At 39.4% G+C, this 17467-nt stretch overlaps 1 protein-coding gene across 1 annotated transcript in view; it reads right to left on the minus strand.

The window, feature by feature from the left end:
- Positions 1 to 17467, minus strand: part of eif3ea (eukaryotic translation initiation factor 3, subunit E, a) — a 51389-nt gene that overhangs the window by 21734 nt on the left and 12188 nt on the right. The window contains exons 6-7 of the mRNA XM_055210844.2: positions 10517 to 10642; positions 8504 to 8628 (exon numbers count right to left, since the gene is read on the minus strand). Coding sequence (XP_055066819.1) covers positions 8504 to 8628; positions 10517 to 10642 — 251 coding nt within the window. The remainder of the gene's footprint in view (positions 1 to 8503; positions 8629 to 10516; positions 10643 to 17467) is intronic.

Genomic DNA, 17467 nt, shown 5'->3' on the forward strand with positions numbered 1-17467 from the left:
TCCCAGGGAGGCTCTGATGGCCAGACCGCTCGCATGAGTCACAATGCCATATCTGGAGTTCACAGACAAAAATACGAGTTATCCAACCGAGCCCGACAGCTACAGCTGGAGCTATGATACGACTTAATCGGATGTTAAAATTTCAAGAGCATGTTAAAATTGGGTGCATCAAATAATCCTCCGAGCTTCCACGAGCACCTAAGGCAGGGGTTCTCAAAGTTTACATTCAAAGGTCCAAATCTGAATTCTCATCATTTTCATAGGTCCGGAAAAACTTAATGTAAATCATTTGTTTATATAACAAATCAACACAAATAGTTAAGTGTATTCTGCATTTAAAGTAAAACATTTTTTTAAACAAACACAAGAAATATGCCAAAAGTAACCAGGTGCAAAATACAGAGCAACCTAATTAGAGAAATGGCACAGTTTGTTCTCCATCAGATGCATAAACCATGGCAAAAAAAGTGTAGGCAGAGAAACTGACCAAAATTAGGAGTGCACCTATAAAATAGGCAGATGATGCTTGCTATGCTTCTCAATGAATTACGGTGAAATGCCGCTACATCCAAAAGCCATGGGGGGCTCTCGGGCAGAAACTTAATATGCGCTGCAGACGCAGAACCAGACACACGCAGCTCCAGGAAATGTCTTATGGATATATTTATATTGCTGTTCTTCAAACCTTTTTTAGGTATTTTCATGATAATAGGGTTGCCGCGGTGACGTAATTTTCCCACCGGTTAATCAGCACGTCACAAACCCAGTGATACCGGTGTCACCGTGTGGGAGGGGCTTATAAATGCGCATGCAAACGTGCACATTTTACTTTCACTTTTGAAGTACACAACTGTTTAAATGCAGTGCTTGCGTACGCTGCGTTAAATTGCGTATGAATTTGCATGCAATGCGAGTGCAACAGCTGGTTTACTTAAGTGCTTGAGTCAATGTGCGCAGGTAATTCTCAAAGAACCAGCCAGTCCCAAGCAGAGCAACGCTACTTCTCCAAAAAGCGCTGCTTGAATGATGGGTTTATTATGGGTTAAAATTAAAAGTTGTGATTTTCTAGGCAGATATGGCTAGGAACTAAACTCTCATTCTGGCATAATAATCAAGAACTTTGCTGCTGTAACATGGCTGCAGGAGGCGCAACGATGTTAAGCACTGCCCGAAAATAGTCCCCTTGGTAACTTTTAATGGCAGGGGACTATTTTCGAGCAGTGCATAATATCATTGCGCCTCCTGCAGCCATGTTACGGCAGCAAAGTCCTTGATTATTATGCCAGAATTAGAGTATAGTTCCTAGTAGGGGTGGGCGATATCTCGATATTCAAACTATATCGATATATTTTTAAAACTCGAAATGGATTTTGACATATCATATATATCGATATAATGTTTATATTAAATTCTGATTTCGCCACTTTGCTTCTTTGCCTTCTCTGTGTGCTTTGCTCGCCCCCGCCTCCCCGCTTTTGTCCCTCCTCCCCTCGCGTGTTGTCTCATTTAACATGGCGGCGCCCGTCGCGGAATCAACACTGGCCATCTCGAATAGATCTTCCATGATTCCCGTTTACATGTATATTTTACTATTTAAAACGGCTTAAATTCATTGTTGTGAGCGCTCAGCGCGCCTCTCTCTCTCTCTCTCTCTCTCTCTCTCTCTCTCTCTCTCTCTCTCTCTCTCTCTCTCTCTCTCTCTCTCTCTCTCTCGTTGCGTGAATCGCTTCGACCACGCGCGTCTCTCTCTGGTGACAGTGAAAAGGTGGCAGTGCTTTAATGTCCGTTTCTCCGTATACTTTCTTTTTCGCGTAAATGTCATCAATCACGGATATTACTGACAGAGAAGACGACTGATGTATGTTCGTTAGTATAATGTTCATTAGTTAACATTAGTTAATGTTTTAACTAACATGAACAAACCATGAGCAATACATTTGTTACAGTATTTATTAATCTTTGTTAATGTTAGTTAATAGAAATAAAGCTGTTCATTGTTTGTTCATGTTAGTTCAGAGTGCATTAACCAATGTTAACCAAATTTTAATAAAGTATTAGTAATTGTTGAAATTAACATTAATAAAGATTAATAAATGCTGTATAAGTGCAGTTCATCATTAGTTCATGTTGACTAATGTAGTTAACTAATGTTAACTAATGAACATTATTTTAAAGTGTTCCCCGCCTAAAACCTGTCACTCCAGGATAAATACCCTTATCTCCTGAGGGTTTTCAGAAAAAATACTAAGAATTGTCAACGTCTACCAAAAACTTAATATCTGAAGTTGAGTTGTTCTATTTTTTAATAAAAAGAAGACAATGTGTATTTTCTTAGTTAAAGTATAATTTTTTTATATATTTTTTAAATGTTCCAGAAGCACTTTGTTCCTACGTGAACTACCTCTTTGCACTTCAATTAAAAAGCCCTTGTGGATTTTGACATATTTGTTTTGCAGTAGTTTTTTGGGAAGGGTATTTTCCACGCAAAGCTATCGAGATATATATCGGCTATCGAGATATAGCAAAATATATCGAGATATAATTTTCACTCCATATCGCCCAGCCCTAGTTCCTAGCCATATCTGCCTAGAAAATCACAGCTTTTAATTTTCCGTCGGTCTTAGTACACAAAGTAACTACAGAAGAGTCAAGTTTGTTATTTTAATGACCATTCCTAATTATTTATCACGCTCTCTTTATTAACACAAACAGAAAATACATTAAACATGTAAAAAAATGTAAAAAAAAAAAAAGTTTTTTCAGGCACAAGTCAGCTCTTAAGGAGAATGAAGTCCTAAAGTCATTAGATTAGAATAAAAAATTAGTCTTTCATTTTATTTAGGTTTAAGAGAGCCTGCAGGTTCCTGCTATTGCTCAAATTTAAAGGGATACTTCACCGATTTAGCATTCAGCTTTGTATCTGTAGAAACCCGGCAGTATTACTGAATGACCATGTTTCCCTCCATCATTTCCTCCTGAGAGGAGAGATATCTGCATTTTGGTTCTGCAAAAAAGTCCTCCGATGATGCAAAAATCGTCATGTTGCATCATCTGAGGACTTTTTTGCAGAACCAAAATGCAGATATCTCTCCTCTCAGGGGGAAATGAGGGAGGGAAACATGGTCATTCAGTAATACTGCCGGGTTTCTACAGATACAAAGCTGAATGCTAAATCAGTGAAGTATCCCTTTAAGTGAATGTCACACTAAATGCTTGAAACTTAAGCTTATAATATTTTCAGTTTTTTTTAATATTGCATACAAATGTCCTGTATTTTCTGTTGGCATTCCAATAAAGGGACTGAAAAAAATCATATATGGTCACTATACCATTGCAAAAACAACTAATCTAATAGTGGCACGGTGGCCTAACTGCATGTCTTTGAAGCAAAATTATGTTTATGAGAGAAATGCTTAACAGAAAACAAGACAAACAAATATGAGTGGTAAATTCAAATCTCAACAACTACTCACACCGCATGCAAGAATCCATGAGACTAAGCTATATGAGTAATATTAGATTTATTACTTTACAACCGAAGAAAGGAAATCTGGGATAGCATGATGGTGAGTACATTAAGAGCGATTTTTTATTTTGGTGTGAACTTTTCCGTTAACTAACATATAACCATAAAAGCACATTGTATTCATTAAAAAAAAGAGAGAGAGAAAAATATAACCTGTGCCTACTTTTCAGCATTCATTTTTCTGTCCAAGCAATTAATACTACTCTTAACTTGGCAGGGTGATATTGCAGATACTATTAACTCTTACATGGCAAATCACTTGCAATCTCATTTGTACGGTGTGTCGTCTGATAAAAGACTAGACAATTGAGAGGGTCTGGGAGAGGATGGAGAGAAATAGGTAGAAATGAAGCAAAGAAGGAAACAGTGATGCAGTTTCAATTTCATGATGCATCTGCGAGGAGGAGGGGAGGATTAGAGGTAAATCAAGTGAATCCACTCTGTGCTGGCTGGGATAGTGTTTCTATGGTATTAACTTTCCTGTTTGCACCTACATCATAGGTCATCTTGTGACAATATTCTTTCTCAAACTGCCCTTGGACGTGGTTAGAAGCGTATTACACGATAGCCTATCTTTGGTATCGTTTTTCCAGCACTAAAAAAAATTGGGTTTCTGTTTTTGTTTTGGCCGACTACTGAGGCAGACTGACCATATGAAAAATTTTCAGCCCGAAAGTGTTGAATTGAACCCTGGGTGATTTTACAAAAAAACAAGAAACTATAAACAAAAAAAAAACAATTTATCTGCATTTATACCACAGGCCTGTTGAATGCTTTATTCTGATGAGTTGGTTGAGAAATTTAATACGTCGTACCACATTACCACCTTGGGTGTGCATTATTTTCGAATAATTTAACAGCCGGTATATTATTTATTACATAATCGGCGTTAGCATTTAAAAGCTATTCCCCCACTATCGGACATCGGCCGATTGTCTAAAAACTGCCGATGTTCAATGCAGATTATATCTTGGCAATCCAAAGGGGTAGAAAAACACATCGTAATTCATGGTGTGTAATTTTTAATTGTATAGAAAAAAAATTAAAACTATAGGTATCTATCATTATCGGTAGATGCCATTTTAAGTAATCGAATATCGGTATCGACACAGAAAAAATGTAATCGGTGCATCCCAATTCCAAATCAAATTCATTTAGCTTGAGATGGCTGAAACGCTTACTGGTCTGATACAAAACCTGCGAAAACCTTCATAAAAAGGAAGTTTTTATTGAACGACTCTTTTCCTGAACACCATCCAATCAACTATGACTGAACCTGAACATGACAGAGTGATGTCAGCCTAATTGTCAACAAAACACAAGTGAAAGAAGAATAACAAAGGGTCAAACCGGTCTGTTACACACCACGAAGCCTTTTTCCAACTAAAACATGACTTTCAACGTACTTGCCCTCCAAGAACGCAACACTGTTTTGGTACATAAAACACAGTGTATCTAATGCAGTAAATTACACTGCGATTGAGATTTATGGGGTTTGATTGCTCTTCGTGGCCACAGCTCTGCAGATAAAAGCTCGAGGCAAAAGAGGTGAGTGAACGACAACAACAAAACTACTAAAAGTCAAAACTATATTGCCAGCAGTGAAAGATCTCTGATCTCACAAATCCAACCACAAATTAAAAGTACCTTTTTGAAGGGTCTTTAACGAAACACAACGAATGTTCTCGTATAATGAGAACCCAGGTCCAAAGGGTTGTTAGGCCAGCCAACTGTCTCATAGGCTCAAAGGCTTAAGAGTAGAGCTGGAATAAACAATTAAGGCACATCTGAAGCTGTGGGATCGAGTCAGCGGGTCAAATATTTAAGCTAGACTCGCAGCCACAGGTCACTGGCCCTCAAAACAGGAAGTAGTGGTCAAGGGCAAGAGAAAAGGGCCAAGCCTAACCATGGTTTCCAGCTTGCAACAGTACAACAAGCCACCTCAATCCGTATTTGTATTCACTACATTCGGGTACTTATGAGTAATTACTGTTCTGGTCATCTTTAACCATCTGTGCTGTCGGAAAAAACATAATGGAGGCAGATAAGTTATGTGTTGCCATGACTCTGAATAAACCAAGACATCTGGTCATTAACACAAAAGTGCATTAAAGGAAACATGTGGCCTTAGAAATAAATGGCAGAAATTGTTAGTGGATCAAGTATACTAACTAGCAAGTTAAAATGTACCTACATTTCACTTAGGGTTTTTGCAGGTTTCAGAAAGTTAAATTTAAGACATTTAAGACCACACAGTATTAAAACAGATAAATCAAAATACATGGAAACACATTATGCTTAACCCTATAAGACCGCGAATGTTGGTGCCGACAAATTCTACCCAGAGCCCTTTATGAAGAGTCTTCTGACAATGAAAGTCACAAAAGACATTGTCCGTCACATGATTCATGTAGACTTTAGTTAGTTCCTGGAAGCTCATAGTGACCCATTGAAATACATTAAGTTAAGAGGCAAAGAGCTGTGACTTTTCTTACTTCAGGGTTCCCGCACCTTAGTTACCTTCATATTCAAGGACCTTTCAAGGACATTCCAGGTCCAATACCCTCAAATTCAAGGACTAAATTTCAAGTGAGAGCAAGGTTACATCGTGCTACCTTTTAAGATACATTGTTACAGTTCCCTTTTGAGGGAACTCGTGCTGCGTCACTGCGGTGACACTAAGGGGACGCCTCCAAGGGACGCCTTCAAGTCATCTGAATGTGTATATCAAATTCAACCAATGGTGAGCCTTAATGACAAAAACAGGGTGACGCGGGAGCCAGGAAGTATATCGCTATCTGAAATATTGCCAAAGACGGCGTTAAAGGGATGCAGGAAGTATGGCAAGGGAGACGCAGCATCTCGTTCCCATCTATGTATATATCTTTTCAAAAACTTCCCGGGGTCTTGAATTCCCCCCTCGAATTCACAAACTTTCAAAGATTTCAAGGACTCGTGAGAACCCTGTTAATTAATAGTCAAGAAATGCATTGATTTATAATATTTATATAATCACACCAATATGACCAAGTCATTTTTTGATGAAAATCTATTAAGAATGTTTTTTGACAAATAAAATCCACAAATATGAGAAGATAAGTCTAGTCAGCTGCTGTTTTGTGCCTTTTTAACGTTTTACACTGCCTTATACAACTTTAAAGCTTCAAAAGGCAGCAGACTGTTAGTATGTAAGCTTATGATGTTTATGCATGTTTATAATGTAAACCGACTGTATTACAAAGAACAAGAGATCACTTTCAATTATTATTAATCCCTGAACGCATTAATATATGCATTTTATTAATATAAGTTGTTAATAAATTAATTTACTGCATTTGATTTAATTATCCAGCAGAATCACAGAGCCAAAAACACTCCACCAATACGTTTTAGGCATAAATGTGCACTATATACCGCCATTGCATTTAATAGCCTCTCTAATTACACAATAACAGATGAATCTGCATTAAGAAAACAAAATTTACCATTAAAAGGCTGTTCGTGGTTTGTTATGCGTTGCTAACGTTATCCATTAAGGCCGTTTCTCAAACCGAAGGCTGTAGCCTCTGAAAGTCTCTTTTCTAGGCTGCATACGTCATCAAGTCTGTCTTATTTTTAGAATATTAACAATTATAAAGTTGACTTTTATAATTGGTTAATCGTAAATTGTTGTCATATGCTTTTGACTTTCGAATGCAATGCTCAGTTAACTTAAACCAGGCTTGATGACATATGCCGCCTGCACATGCGACCTTGAGAAACGGCCTAAAGGGCTCCGATTCTACCGCTATTCATTGAACATTAATTCCTCAACCATTTGCGCTACCAACAAAGTTTGAATTATACCCTTTTTGGCAATATATAGTTTATTACGGTACTTTCTTGCATTTTGTCAGCCAATCGCTGCTGTTTTGTGGAGAGCTGAAGGGGGAGTGCGTTAGGTTCAAGTACATTGCAGCAGAGAGCAGATTAAAGTCAAGGGAGTAAACATACATGGAACAGTGAGATAAACAAAAGCCTCTCAAACACTAAAGTTGACTCGCTGTTGGTGGCTTTATTGATTTTCAATAAAGCAGTGTTGATTTTTTTGCTTCTGGGTCCTCTATGTTTCAGAACCTGGCAATGCTCAGGTAAGCTACAGGCATTTAGTTGGTTCAACACAGAAAAGATGTTTGCTTATACAAAACTAAATTTAAGGTTTGTTTCTCGCCAAACCCACAGTATACAGTCAGATCACAACACATGATATATAGCTTATGGCACGATGGATTATGATAGCCTACATGTGCACCCTCTTAAAAAAATTGTTAAAAACTGGATTAAAGTGCGATCCAGTGACGAAAGTGCGAAACTTTTCTTTTAGAGGCCCGCCCATCAAACCACTTTCTGCCACGGATTAGTTCTTCAGTGTTTTAAATTACAATTTTATTTTCTACAGGCAATGCTTTTTGGGAATGACCTGAGGTAAGAAATTTAAGACTTGGGTAATTAAATTTAAGACCTAGGATAAAAATCTGGGCGTTTTTAAGACATTTTAAGGCCTTAAATTTAACTTTCTGAATTTTTGTCTTTTTAATACTTTAAGACCCTGTGGGAACTCTGTTCACTCCAATATGTATCCTGTGTGTAACTGTATGTAATAAACAAACTGATTCTTATAAGAATGGGGATAATTCATGCACCTGACGGAAGCATTTTTCGATTTATTCAAGTATAAAATAGCCAAAGGTTGTCAACATGGCTTTAAGGAGTCGAAAACGCTCAACCTGCCAGTTAAGCGGCCCATTTGCCTTTGTCAGCATTCATCTGAACTGCCAGACTAATTTTCACGTTGACCGTGGGTCTGCAAGCACAGATTCAGCAGTTGCTTGTGGACTGTGGTGGGGTTACCAACCTGGACAAATGCTATTTTTAGTAGTCAAACCAAGGCAAAACCAAATACTAGATAGGAAACGTGCAGCTGCAAAAGGTGCTTACTGTGGCTGGTAGAGGAAAAGCTCAATGATGTTGTCTCTGCCCTTCGGGTGGTTGAAGAACACAAACAGAGACCAGTGGATCAGCCAAGTCCTTTGCTGGAGAGACTGGAGAGGAGAACTTACAGTCTACAGAGAAAAAAACAAACGGGGAAAGGCATTTAAGGAACAGTTTACCACAAAATAAATTCTTTTAAATGAAAGTATCAGAGTAAGTACAGGTTGTTCTTTCCCATGTGATTACACACATTTACACTTATGCTTTTATACACTTCACATCAGTATCTGCGTACCCTGGGAATCAAATCTCCAACCTTTTCATTGCTGACACAATGCTCTACCACCTAAGATACAGCAACACCAACTGAGCTACAGGCTTTTAAACTTCAAAAAGGATGCAAAAACTACTATGTGACCCATTAAAAAATTTGATATCTGCCCAAGATTTCCCTTGTGCATTCATAAGCGAAGTATCAAAGAGTGTTTGAGGAATTGATTTGATTACGCAGTTCAAGCAGTTCACGAAACCGATACGAACGATTTGATCATGAAGTGGACAGATCCGGCTTTTGCTGAAGTGTGGGTTAACAGGCCACAAGAGTGGAGATTGTCGGTAAGCAACAAACTAAGTTTAAGGTTGTTCATTACACAAAGCGATCACATGGCTTTAGAAGACTTCGAATAAAAATGTTTTTCATATGGACCGTGGAAGATTTATTTCTTTCATTTCTTTGATGGCACCTGAAAACTTTCCATTTTGTGTTCTACAGATGTACTCCAGTAATATAAAAATAATTTTGGGGTGAACTAAACCTTAAAGGGACACTCCACTTTTTTTGAAAATATGCTCATTTTTCAGCTCTCCTAGAGTTAAACATTTGATTTTTACCGTTTTGGAATCCATTCAGCTGATCTCCGGGTCTGGCGGTACCACTTTTAGCATAGTTTAGCATAATCCATTGAATTTGGTTAGACCATTAGCATTGCTCTAAAAAATAACCAAAGAGTTTCGATATTTTTCCTATTTAAAACTTGACTCTTTTGTAGTTACATCGTGTGCTAAGAAGACGGAAAATTAAAAGTTGCGATTTTCTAGGCCGAAATGGCTAGAAACTATACTCACATTCTGGCATAATAATCAAGGACTTTGCTGCTGTGGCATGGCTGCGGCAGGTGTAGTGATATTGCGCACTGCCCAAAATTAGCCCCCTTGGTTACTTTTAATAGCAGGGGACTATTTTCTTGTGCTGCGTAATATCATTGTGCCTGCTGCAGCCATGTTACAGCAGTAAAGTCCTTGATTATTACGCCATAATGAGAGTACAGTTCCTAGCCATATCTGCTTAGAAAATTGCAAGTTTTAATTTTCCGTCGGTTCTAGTACACATGTAAGTACAGAAGAGTCAGATTTAAATATGAAAAATATTAAAACTCTTTGGTAATTTTTTAGCGCAATGCTAATGGTCTAATCAGATTCAATGGATTATGCTAAGCTATGCTTAAAGTGGTAATGCCAGATCCGGAGATCAGCTGAATGGATTCCAAAACTGTAAAAATCAAATGTTTAACTCTAGGGGAGCTGGAAAATGAGCATATTTTCAAAAAAAAGTGAAGCGTTCCTTTTAAAAACTCATTATAAAAGGTGACTTGGTCAGTATTTTTAACTTCCACATCATACATGATAAACTTCTGCCTCAAAAAAAAAAAAAAAACAAGACTTGGCTTCTGTTGCCTTCCAGGCTCGGTTCACATCAAAGTTCAAAATAGAAAATGTACAAAATTCGAGCATTTTCTTTTTTATTTACACATACTTCTTCCCTAGCCAAACCCCTCTGCCTTTCCCAGCTCAATTAAAAATCAAGCTTCACCGACATAACAGTGCAATTAAGGTTTGCTTGACTCGTGATGAGAAGGAAGAAGAGAGATGGAGGGGGTGCTGAAACACAAGGCGGTCAATATTATAGCCTATGTAAGAGAATATGAGTGCAGTATTGAATTCTGAGTGGCGGGGCATTACATTGTTATCGATAGTCTCCCTCAGGCGGGTGAGGTCCTCCATGGCAGCTTCCCAGTTTTGCATCAGGATCTCGGAGGCCAGTTTGCCCCACAGAGAGTTCAGCGCGTTTCTGTCGGTGGATGGAACCTGCACACAGACATACACATAATTCAACCACATCAGTAAACACTCAAATCATTTTACACCATACATATTCATACTGGAAACAAAAGTTTTAAGCCCCCTAGCAGACTTTGCAAAATGATTAGCATTGTTTCAAAGAAAACATGCAATTCTTGTGGTTAGGTGGCACTTGATCCCAATACCACAGACTTGAGTATCTTTTCATTTTTTAAATATATCATATCTTTTCCCACTGCTGCAAACATACTGTTTTAGCTCTCTTGGCAACACTGTGGAGGCAGCTCGCCGGAGTAACTTCTTTATTTATTTACAGTGGATAAGCGGATTAAACTATGTCATCTTCGGGAAGGGAGCTCGAAAGGGAAAAAGAAATTAATCCTGAAAGACTGTTTAGCTTTTTATAAAACCTCATTTGCTGTATTTTATGATTAAGCCACCGCTTTGCCACACACAAACAGCTCTCCGCAAATTTTCTGCATTTCCCATTAGTAAGGACATCCGAGGCATTCACGCCCCAAAAAAACTATTACAAAACTACTATAACTAATCTCTCAAGATTTATAATGACATTGACAAGTATCCATAGGTTTTATAGCAAAATGCTTAAACGCCAAAAACACTTTACAGAAGCATGCAAAATGCTCGTTTTTAGGTCAGAGGGGTCCTCAAACAAGGGTCAAGGGTTAAAGGGCAACATGTCTCTGACATTACTGGGAAATAATTACGTAAGTTAAACAAGTGCTCCTTAACTAGCCTGGGGTCAAATGCTATCTCTGGGGAAAGGAGGGTCACATCAAAAGATGAAAGAGGACTGAGTCACACGAAGAACAACTCTTTAAACTTCACAACAAGAGTCACTCTTTCGGTAGGGGTGGAGAAAAGTTGCCTAAATTCAGTAGGAAAGAAAAGCTTACTGAAGCTAACGTGAACTTGGGGTGACCTCAAGTGCATTGGCTTTGCCTTCGGTGAGGGTCTTTAATGATGTGTGCTGCTACTGCCACGGCCCCCGTTACTGGCCCTAACACATGTCTGGGGTCTTTGATCAGTCCTGCAATGTGGACAGGACCCGAGTGGAGGAACGGTAATCAAAGTGTCTTTTACGGAGGAGTGAAAGAATGAGGTCCAGACGTTAAGCCTCGACCAATCGAACCCGAGTCACAGGCTAAACACGAAAAACGGATGAGGATGGATAGAGATGTGTCTGTTGGGTAAGTGAGAACAGCTTTGCCGAGTATCTGATACGGTGAGGAGGTCTCTGGACAAATAACAAAAATTGGGCATGTCAGTAAGCGCTGCAACCGATCTCGTTTGGTTCTGCCGATACTACCAGCAGAAGCCAATAAGACCCTGTCTGTTTAAGCAAAAACAGGCCCTTGGAAATAATGTTTAGATAACTTGATTAACTAGTAATTGTGATAATCTCCTGACTATTTAGCGCAAAAGGAAAACATCCTGTGGAATTAAGTTATGAAAGCCCAGAAAGATACTGGCATGGTTTCTTGTGTGGAAATATGAATGTGATTTAACATGGACCATCTCTGTAGAGACACTCAACTTCAAAAAGGAACCCAAGATGCTCTTTTAAATTATGGCTGAAAACAAACACAACCAGAAGATAATCTGTTACAGGTTAGAGAGATGCCGAGGTATCACTGTGAGCTTAAAAAGAGGTGAGCTATGGTCAAAAGCTCAAGGAAAGCGGAGAGGTTGGGATGGCCACTGCCCAGGAAGTTAGGAAACTGGGGCCGGATTCACAAAAACATTCTTGAGATAAAGTTCGTAAGAATGTTCCTAAGTGGCCTTGCACACCAAAGCTTTTACGCACGCAGTCGTCCCATAATTTCAATTGTTTCCAATAGAAGCGCTGCGTTTTTCAAAACAGCCAGCAGCTGGCGGATTTTTTCCACGCTGAAAGCCGGCGCTCTGTGGTTTTTCCGCGCTCAGCGTTCAAAGAAATTAAACTTTGGGTGAAAAGCTCCGCTCATCAATGTCGGTTCTCACGTGGCTGTCCAATCGCAGTGAAGGAGGGGCAGGATAAGTATTACAACAACCAACCGGCTCACAGCTCAAGTATCACAGCTACCAAAGTGCTCAGCAGAAGAAACAGCTGGCATTCGGCATCCTCCAGGCGTTTTCAGCTGCGTAAAAAGCTTTGGTGTTTGACCCCCGAAACATATATCACTGATCATTATTGACTGGCTGAGGCGCTACACGCTAGCCAAGTTGACTGTTGCGTGTTTTTTAATGGAAGGTTGCCATCTCTATAACATAAGCATCTTTGCTGAAAGTACGCCGCAGGTCTAAGCCGAGGTGACGACGTGAAAAGTGCCCTTCGTGTGCATCTTGGATTTAAGTACAACAACGGTGTATCAACGACTCGGAAAGCGAGGTGAATAACTAGAAAAATAACACTTGATGATAATGAAAATTTTATTTTGACATGTCATGGACGCACTTTGCAACATGTGACTGTTGCAGAGTGCCCATGTGAGGCGGAGTTATACACTGTGTCTATTAGTCATTATATTTTATTACGAGATAAGTTTAAATTGCTGATTTTATCAAAACACCAACTACATCGACTTATTTTACAATCCCACAGTGAAGCCAAAACGTCACGATCGCCCCCCAGTGACTGGTCCCAGTATAGGTCATAAACCCCGCCTCCCCATGTTATTCAATGGGACTTGAGACCAACTAAAAAAATTAATTACACTTCAACTATCTTTTTTCCGAAGCTGATTTCTGTCATTTACTGTAGTTTTTATCACGCTGATGTACATTCAAATTTTTGTTTTTAAAATAAGTTTGTTTTTAGTTACTTATTTAATAATATAAAAACGGTGGTGTCACATCATGATTGACAGCTGTGATATCGTGTGATATGCGCATTCTGCGAGAGCGAGGGTAGGGTCTTGATTTAGCGGGTTTACTTCCTGCTCACTACTGCGCAGGACTGGTCCCGAAATCGCTACTGCGCAGACTCAAGACCCAAGATGTCAGCGCCATATCGGGACACTGGCGGCTTCACTTTTCACCAATGGAAGAGAGAACAGGCGTCGTCCATCTTTTTTTACAGTCTATGATTTAGACAAAATAAAATATTTTAATTCGCGTGAGGAAGCTGGCGTTTTTACGCACTTTTATGTCATTGGCTATATGACACTGCAGTAAAAGCTTACTGCATTATTAGTTAACGATTATTCGATTGATTGATCGTTAATTTAAACTATCATCGAATATGGAAAATTGCATAAATTGCATAATTGCAATCTTTCGTCTGGGACAGCCAAAAATCGTGCAGTGTATCCCGGGTTAGTTGACCCCAAGTTAACTCTTCAACTGCGAGAAAGGCGAATGGCAATAATCCATGTGTTGCCAATATGTTAGTTCAGCAATTTTTTCTGTGTGTTATTCATACCTTCAAATTTTACCTTTATAGCAGGGGGATAAATAGTTTGCAGCGCTCCTCTCTTTACCACTTCCCTCCACAAGTGACTGTTTACAACAGAGTGCAAGTGCGTACGACACTGACGCAGTGTTTTTTTTAACCGGTCTAAGGAAAAGATAATGCACAATCTTCTTCACGGTATTTGAAGTGCCCGCAAAAACACTAATACCATGCATTTTCACTACCCTGATGTAGTGCATTAAATAAATACATTCACGTCTAACTACGAACACAGCCTCTTCTACTCTGCCTCTATCCTTCTTATACATTTACAACAAGAGTGGACAAGTGCAAATTATTAAAGGTTGAAGACCCAAATGTGAGCTTTGTGGCTTTAAATGTCTATAGGCTCATTAGGAGGTCATTAGGATACATGCATTTAAAATGTACAGTCTCTCACTTATGGAAAAATGGACCATAAATATTGATGAGTCTATTATTTTTGTTCAAAAGAATATCCCTTCCCCTAATACCACCTGTCACAAAACAGCGAGTAGTAAATTACTGCACGTTTTATGATGGAACTAAAGCGATTTGACATTAGTCATAAAAAAGATGAGATTCTGCTCAACCTTCCTATTTCTACTGGAAATGTGACAACACGGAAAACGACACTTCTCAAGTACCACGGTGTCTTAAAGGGATGTAAAACTTGTACTATATAAACAAGCAGATGGGTAAATGGAATGTTAACAAAAACATCCCATTTGCTTAATATTCCACTGCCAAGAAAGTAATATGTGCGTAGTGCAAGACAGTTGCATGGAACAGCTTAAAAATAAACACAGTGAAGACGCAACTACCCATCCACTTAAAACAGAGAAGAACTTTGATCAAGACTAGCAAAAGTTGGATGGATCTAAATGGCTTTCAAGCCCAAAAACTCATGAGATCTCAACTCAGGGGAGAACCAGAGGAAAAAGCCATCTTTGTTGCCAATATAAAGGTCAACGTTTCATTTCTTAAAGTGTTTGTTTCTTTTTTTCCTGGAAGTCCCTGCTTGCTACATTTGGCGAACATCCATGTCATTATGGGAGCTCTCTGCACACTGACAGGCTTTCAGCAGTGTGGCCATGCAAGAATAGTTTTAATACCTGGGTTTTTCCATGAGTTACCTTGACTTTTCACTGCCTTCTGAAACGGCACATTTTCACTGACTGACCAGCAACAATAAATTTACTGTGCCGGGGATCCGACGAGACACTCAATCTTTATACTCAACATCCAATCCCTGCATTAACAGATGATATGAATAAGTTGCTCTTTTCGCACCGGGCCCTCACTGTAACAGGACCTTGGGGCTGGATTTTGCAAGCCTGGCTTCCTCCGCTAAATGGCAGCAACGTTTCCCACGTTAGAAAGGTTCTAGAGGCCAACCTCTCCCATGCGAGGAGGCACTTGAGGAGATGGGAGGCACAGCATGACCTACAGAAGAGGAATAGGTACGGATGGAGAAGAAAAAGATGGGGCAGGTATTCCTGAATGATTAAACACATTCCCGCGCATCCATGATGATGCAAACTAAAGGTATAACAAAGAAAATAACATTTCGAAGATTTCGTAATACTACATGCCCGTGGAAAAAAAGCTGTTTTGAGCCATTCTGGTTTATTTACACTCAGCAGTGATGGAGTAAACAATAATGCTTGAAGTCTCATATCCTCAAATCATTTGATGTGCTTGGTTTGGAAAAGACTTTGTTTTTTTTGTCGTAGTTCCTCCTAATTGCGTAAATAAATACTTGAGTCAAAAAGACAGAGGTGCATGATAACATTGAAGTGTGCATTGACGCATGTCCCTATAGCCTTTTACTACAAATATGCAAAAACACGAGCACTGAAGGGTGCAATTCAAGGCTCGTCGACTGCCTTTCCCTCAGCTCCCATGAAAACCACGGGGACACAACAAACAAACAAAGAAAAAACAAACAGCATGACTGATTCGGCAAATTGTTTACAAATGGGAAACATGACAACTCTGAGTTAAACAGCATATCTTAAAATGAAGTCGCATTCTTACCTCTTCAAAACTAAAAGACTTCAAATCAAGTTTTTTTTGTCAATGACTTGTTGCCACAGTGACACAGTATTGCTTTGCAAATGTTTGGCCTTTTTACGACACAATGTTGGCTGCATGAATCATACGTGAGAGCAGGTCTGTCTGGCCATCTGAAGAAATAATAGCGCATTCCATTCAGGCAAGCTACGTGGTTACGTGAGAAACACACTGCGGCAGAGGAGTCCGATAACTTAGCCGGGCGTGGAGCCTCTCGCAACGCTCTTGGCCCAGGGCAGTGGTGACAATGGGCACCTCTCTTCAAGACACTGGACTACCTCCACACAGTGTGACCAGAGAGAAAAGAGAGGGTCAATTTGTTCATTCCCAGCCGTCATTTCCCCACAACACCCACCCCCCCACGACCCACCTACTAGCTACACAGCGCAGCACTGAGCACCAAGCGTCCGGCCACTTTCACCCATAAGTTCATCTTTCACTCATTTCTACAGGCAGTGGGAGAGAAGCCACAAACACCAGAGCCCAAGCAATGAGCTCTTTGTTTATAGAGGAAATAAGGAGTACGCATGTGTAACGTGGATACTGCCAGTACTCTCTGTGAACTGCAATTATCTTCCCCCACAAACCTACTTTGGTATTATCCGATTCCAAAAGTATTCCACTGGTGAAAATTATTTAATCTAAGGTCCTCGGTGCATCATCAACCGGATCTTTTTCTAGACAACAACACAGAAAAAAAGTAGATGAGGAGTCCTTCAACAAAGCACAGGACTCGTGTGTGTGCGTGTGTTTGTGTGCATTCTGGGCATCATTCACACTGCAAGATGCAATGACCAATTCAGATATTCAGCTGAAAAACACACATATCTTGCAGAAACAATCGTAAAGTACGTGACCCAGGCTGTGAAAACCTAGCTAAAATCTTTCTTGTAATTTACTGTTTTCTAAATAAAATCATCTTTCATAATGTAAAGCACATTCTGCAAAAAATAAAACCTTGATATCTCTAATACTGACTAAAGCATATTAACACTGAATACGCCACCACTGCACCACTTCAAGTTCAGCATAAAAAATGCAATAAATAATGCAAAGTCAAATTTAAAAATATATCCAATATGTAAAATACTGAATAATCTTCAACTCTTGCTAAACTAGGCGCAGGGTTCACACACCTTAGTTACTTCAAATTCAAGGACCTTTCCAGGTCTAATACCCTCAAATTCAAGGACTTAATGTTGGGACACATTTCAAGTGAGAGCAAGGTTACATCGTGTTACCTTTTAAGATACACCGTTACAGTTCCCTTTCGAGGGAACTCGTGCTGCGTTACTGCTAGGGGCGCTTCCAGGGGTAAGTGA

The sequence above is a fragment of the Misgurnus anguillicaudatus genome, chromosome 10, assembly GCF_027580225.2.
Source record: "Misgurnus anguillicaudatus chromosome 10, ASM2758022v2, whole genome shotgun sequence".
NCBI classification, from domain to species: domain Eukaryota; kingdom Metazoa; phylum Chordata; class Actinopteri; order Cypriniformes; family Cobitidae; genus Misgurnus; species Misgurnus anguillicaudatus.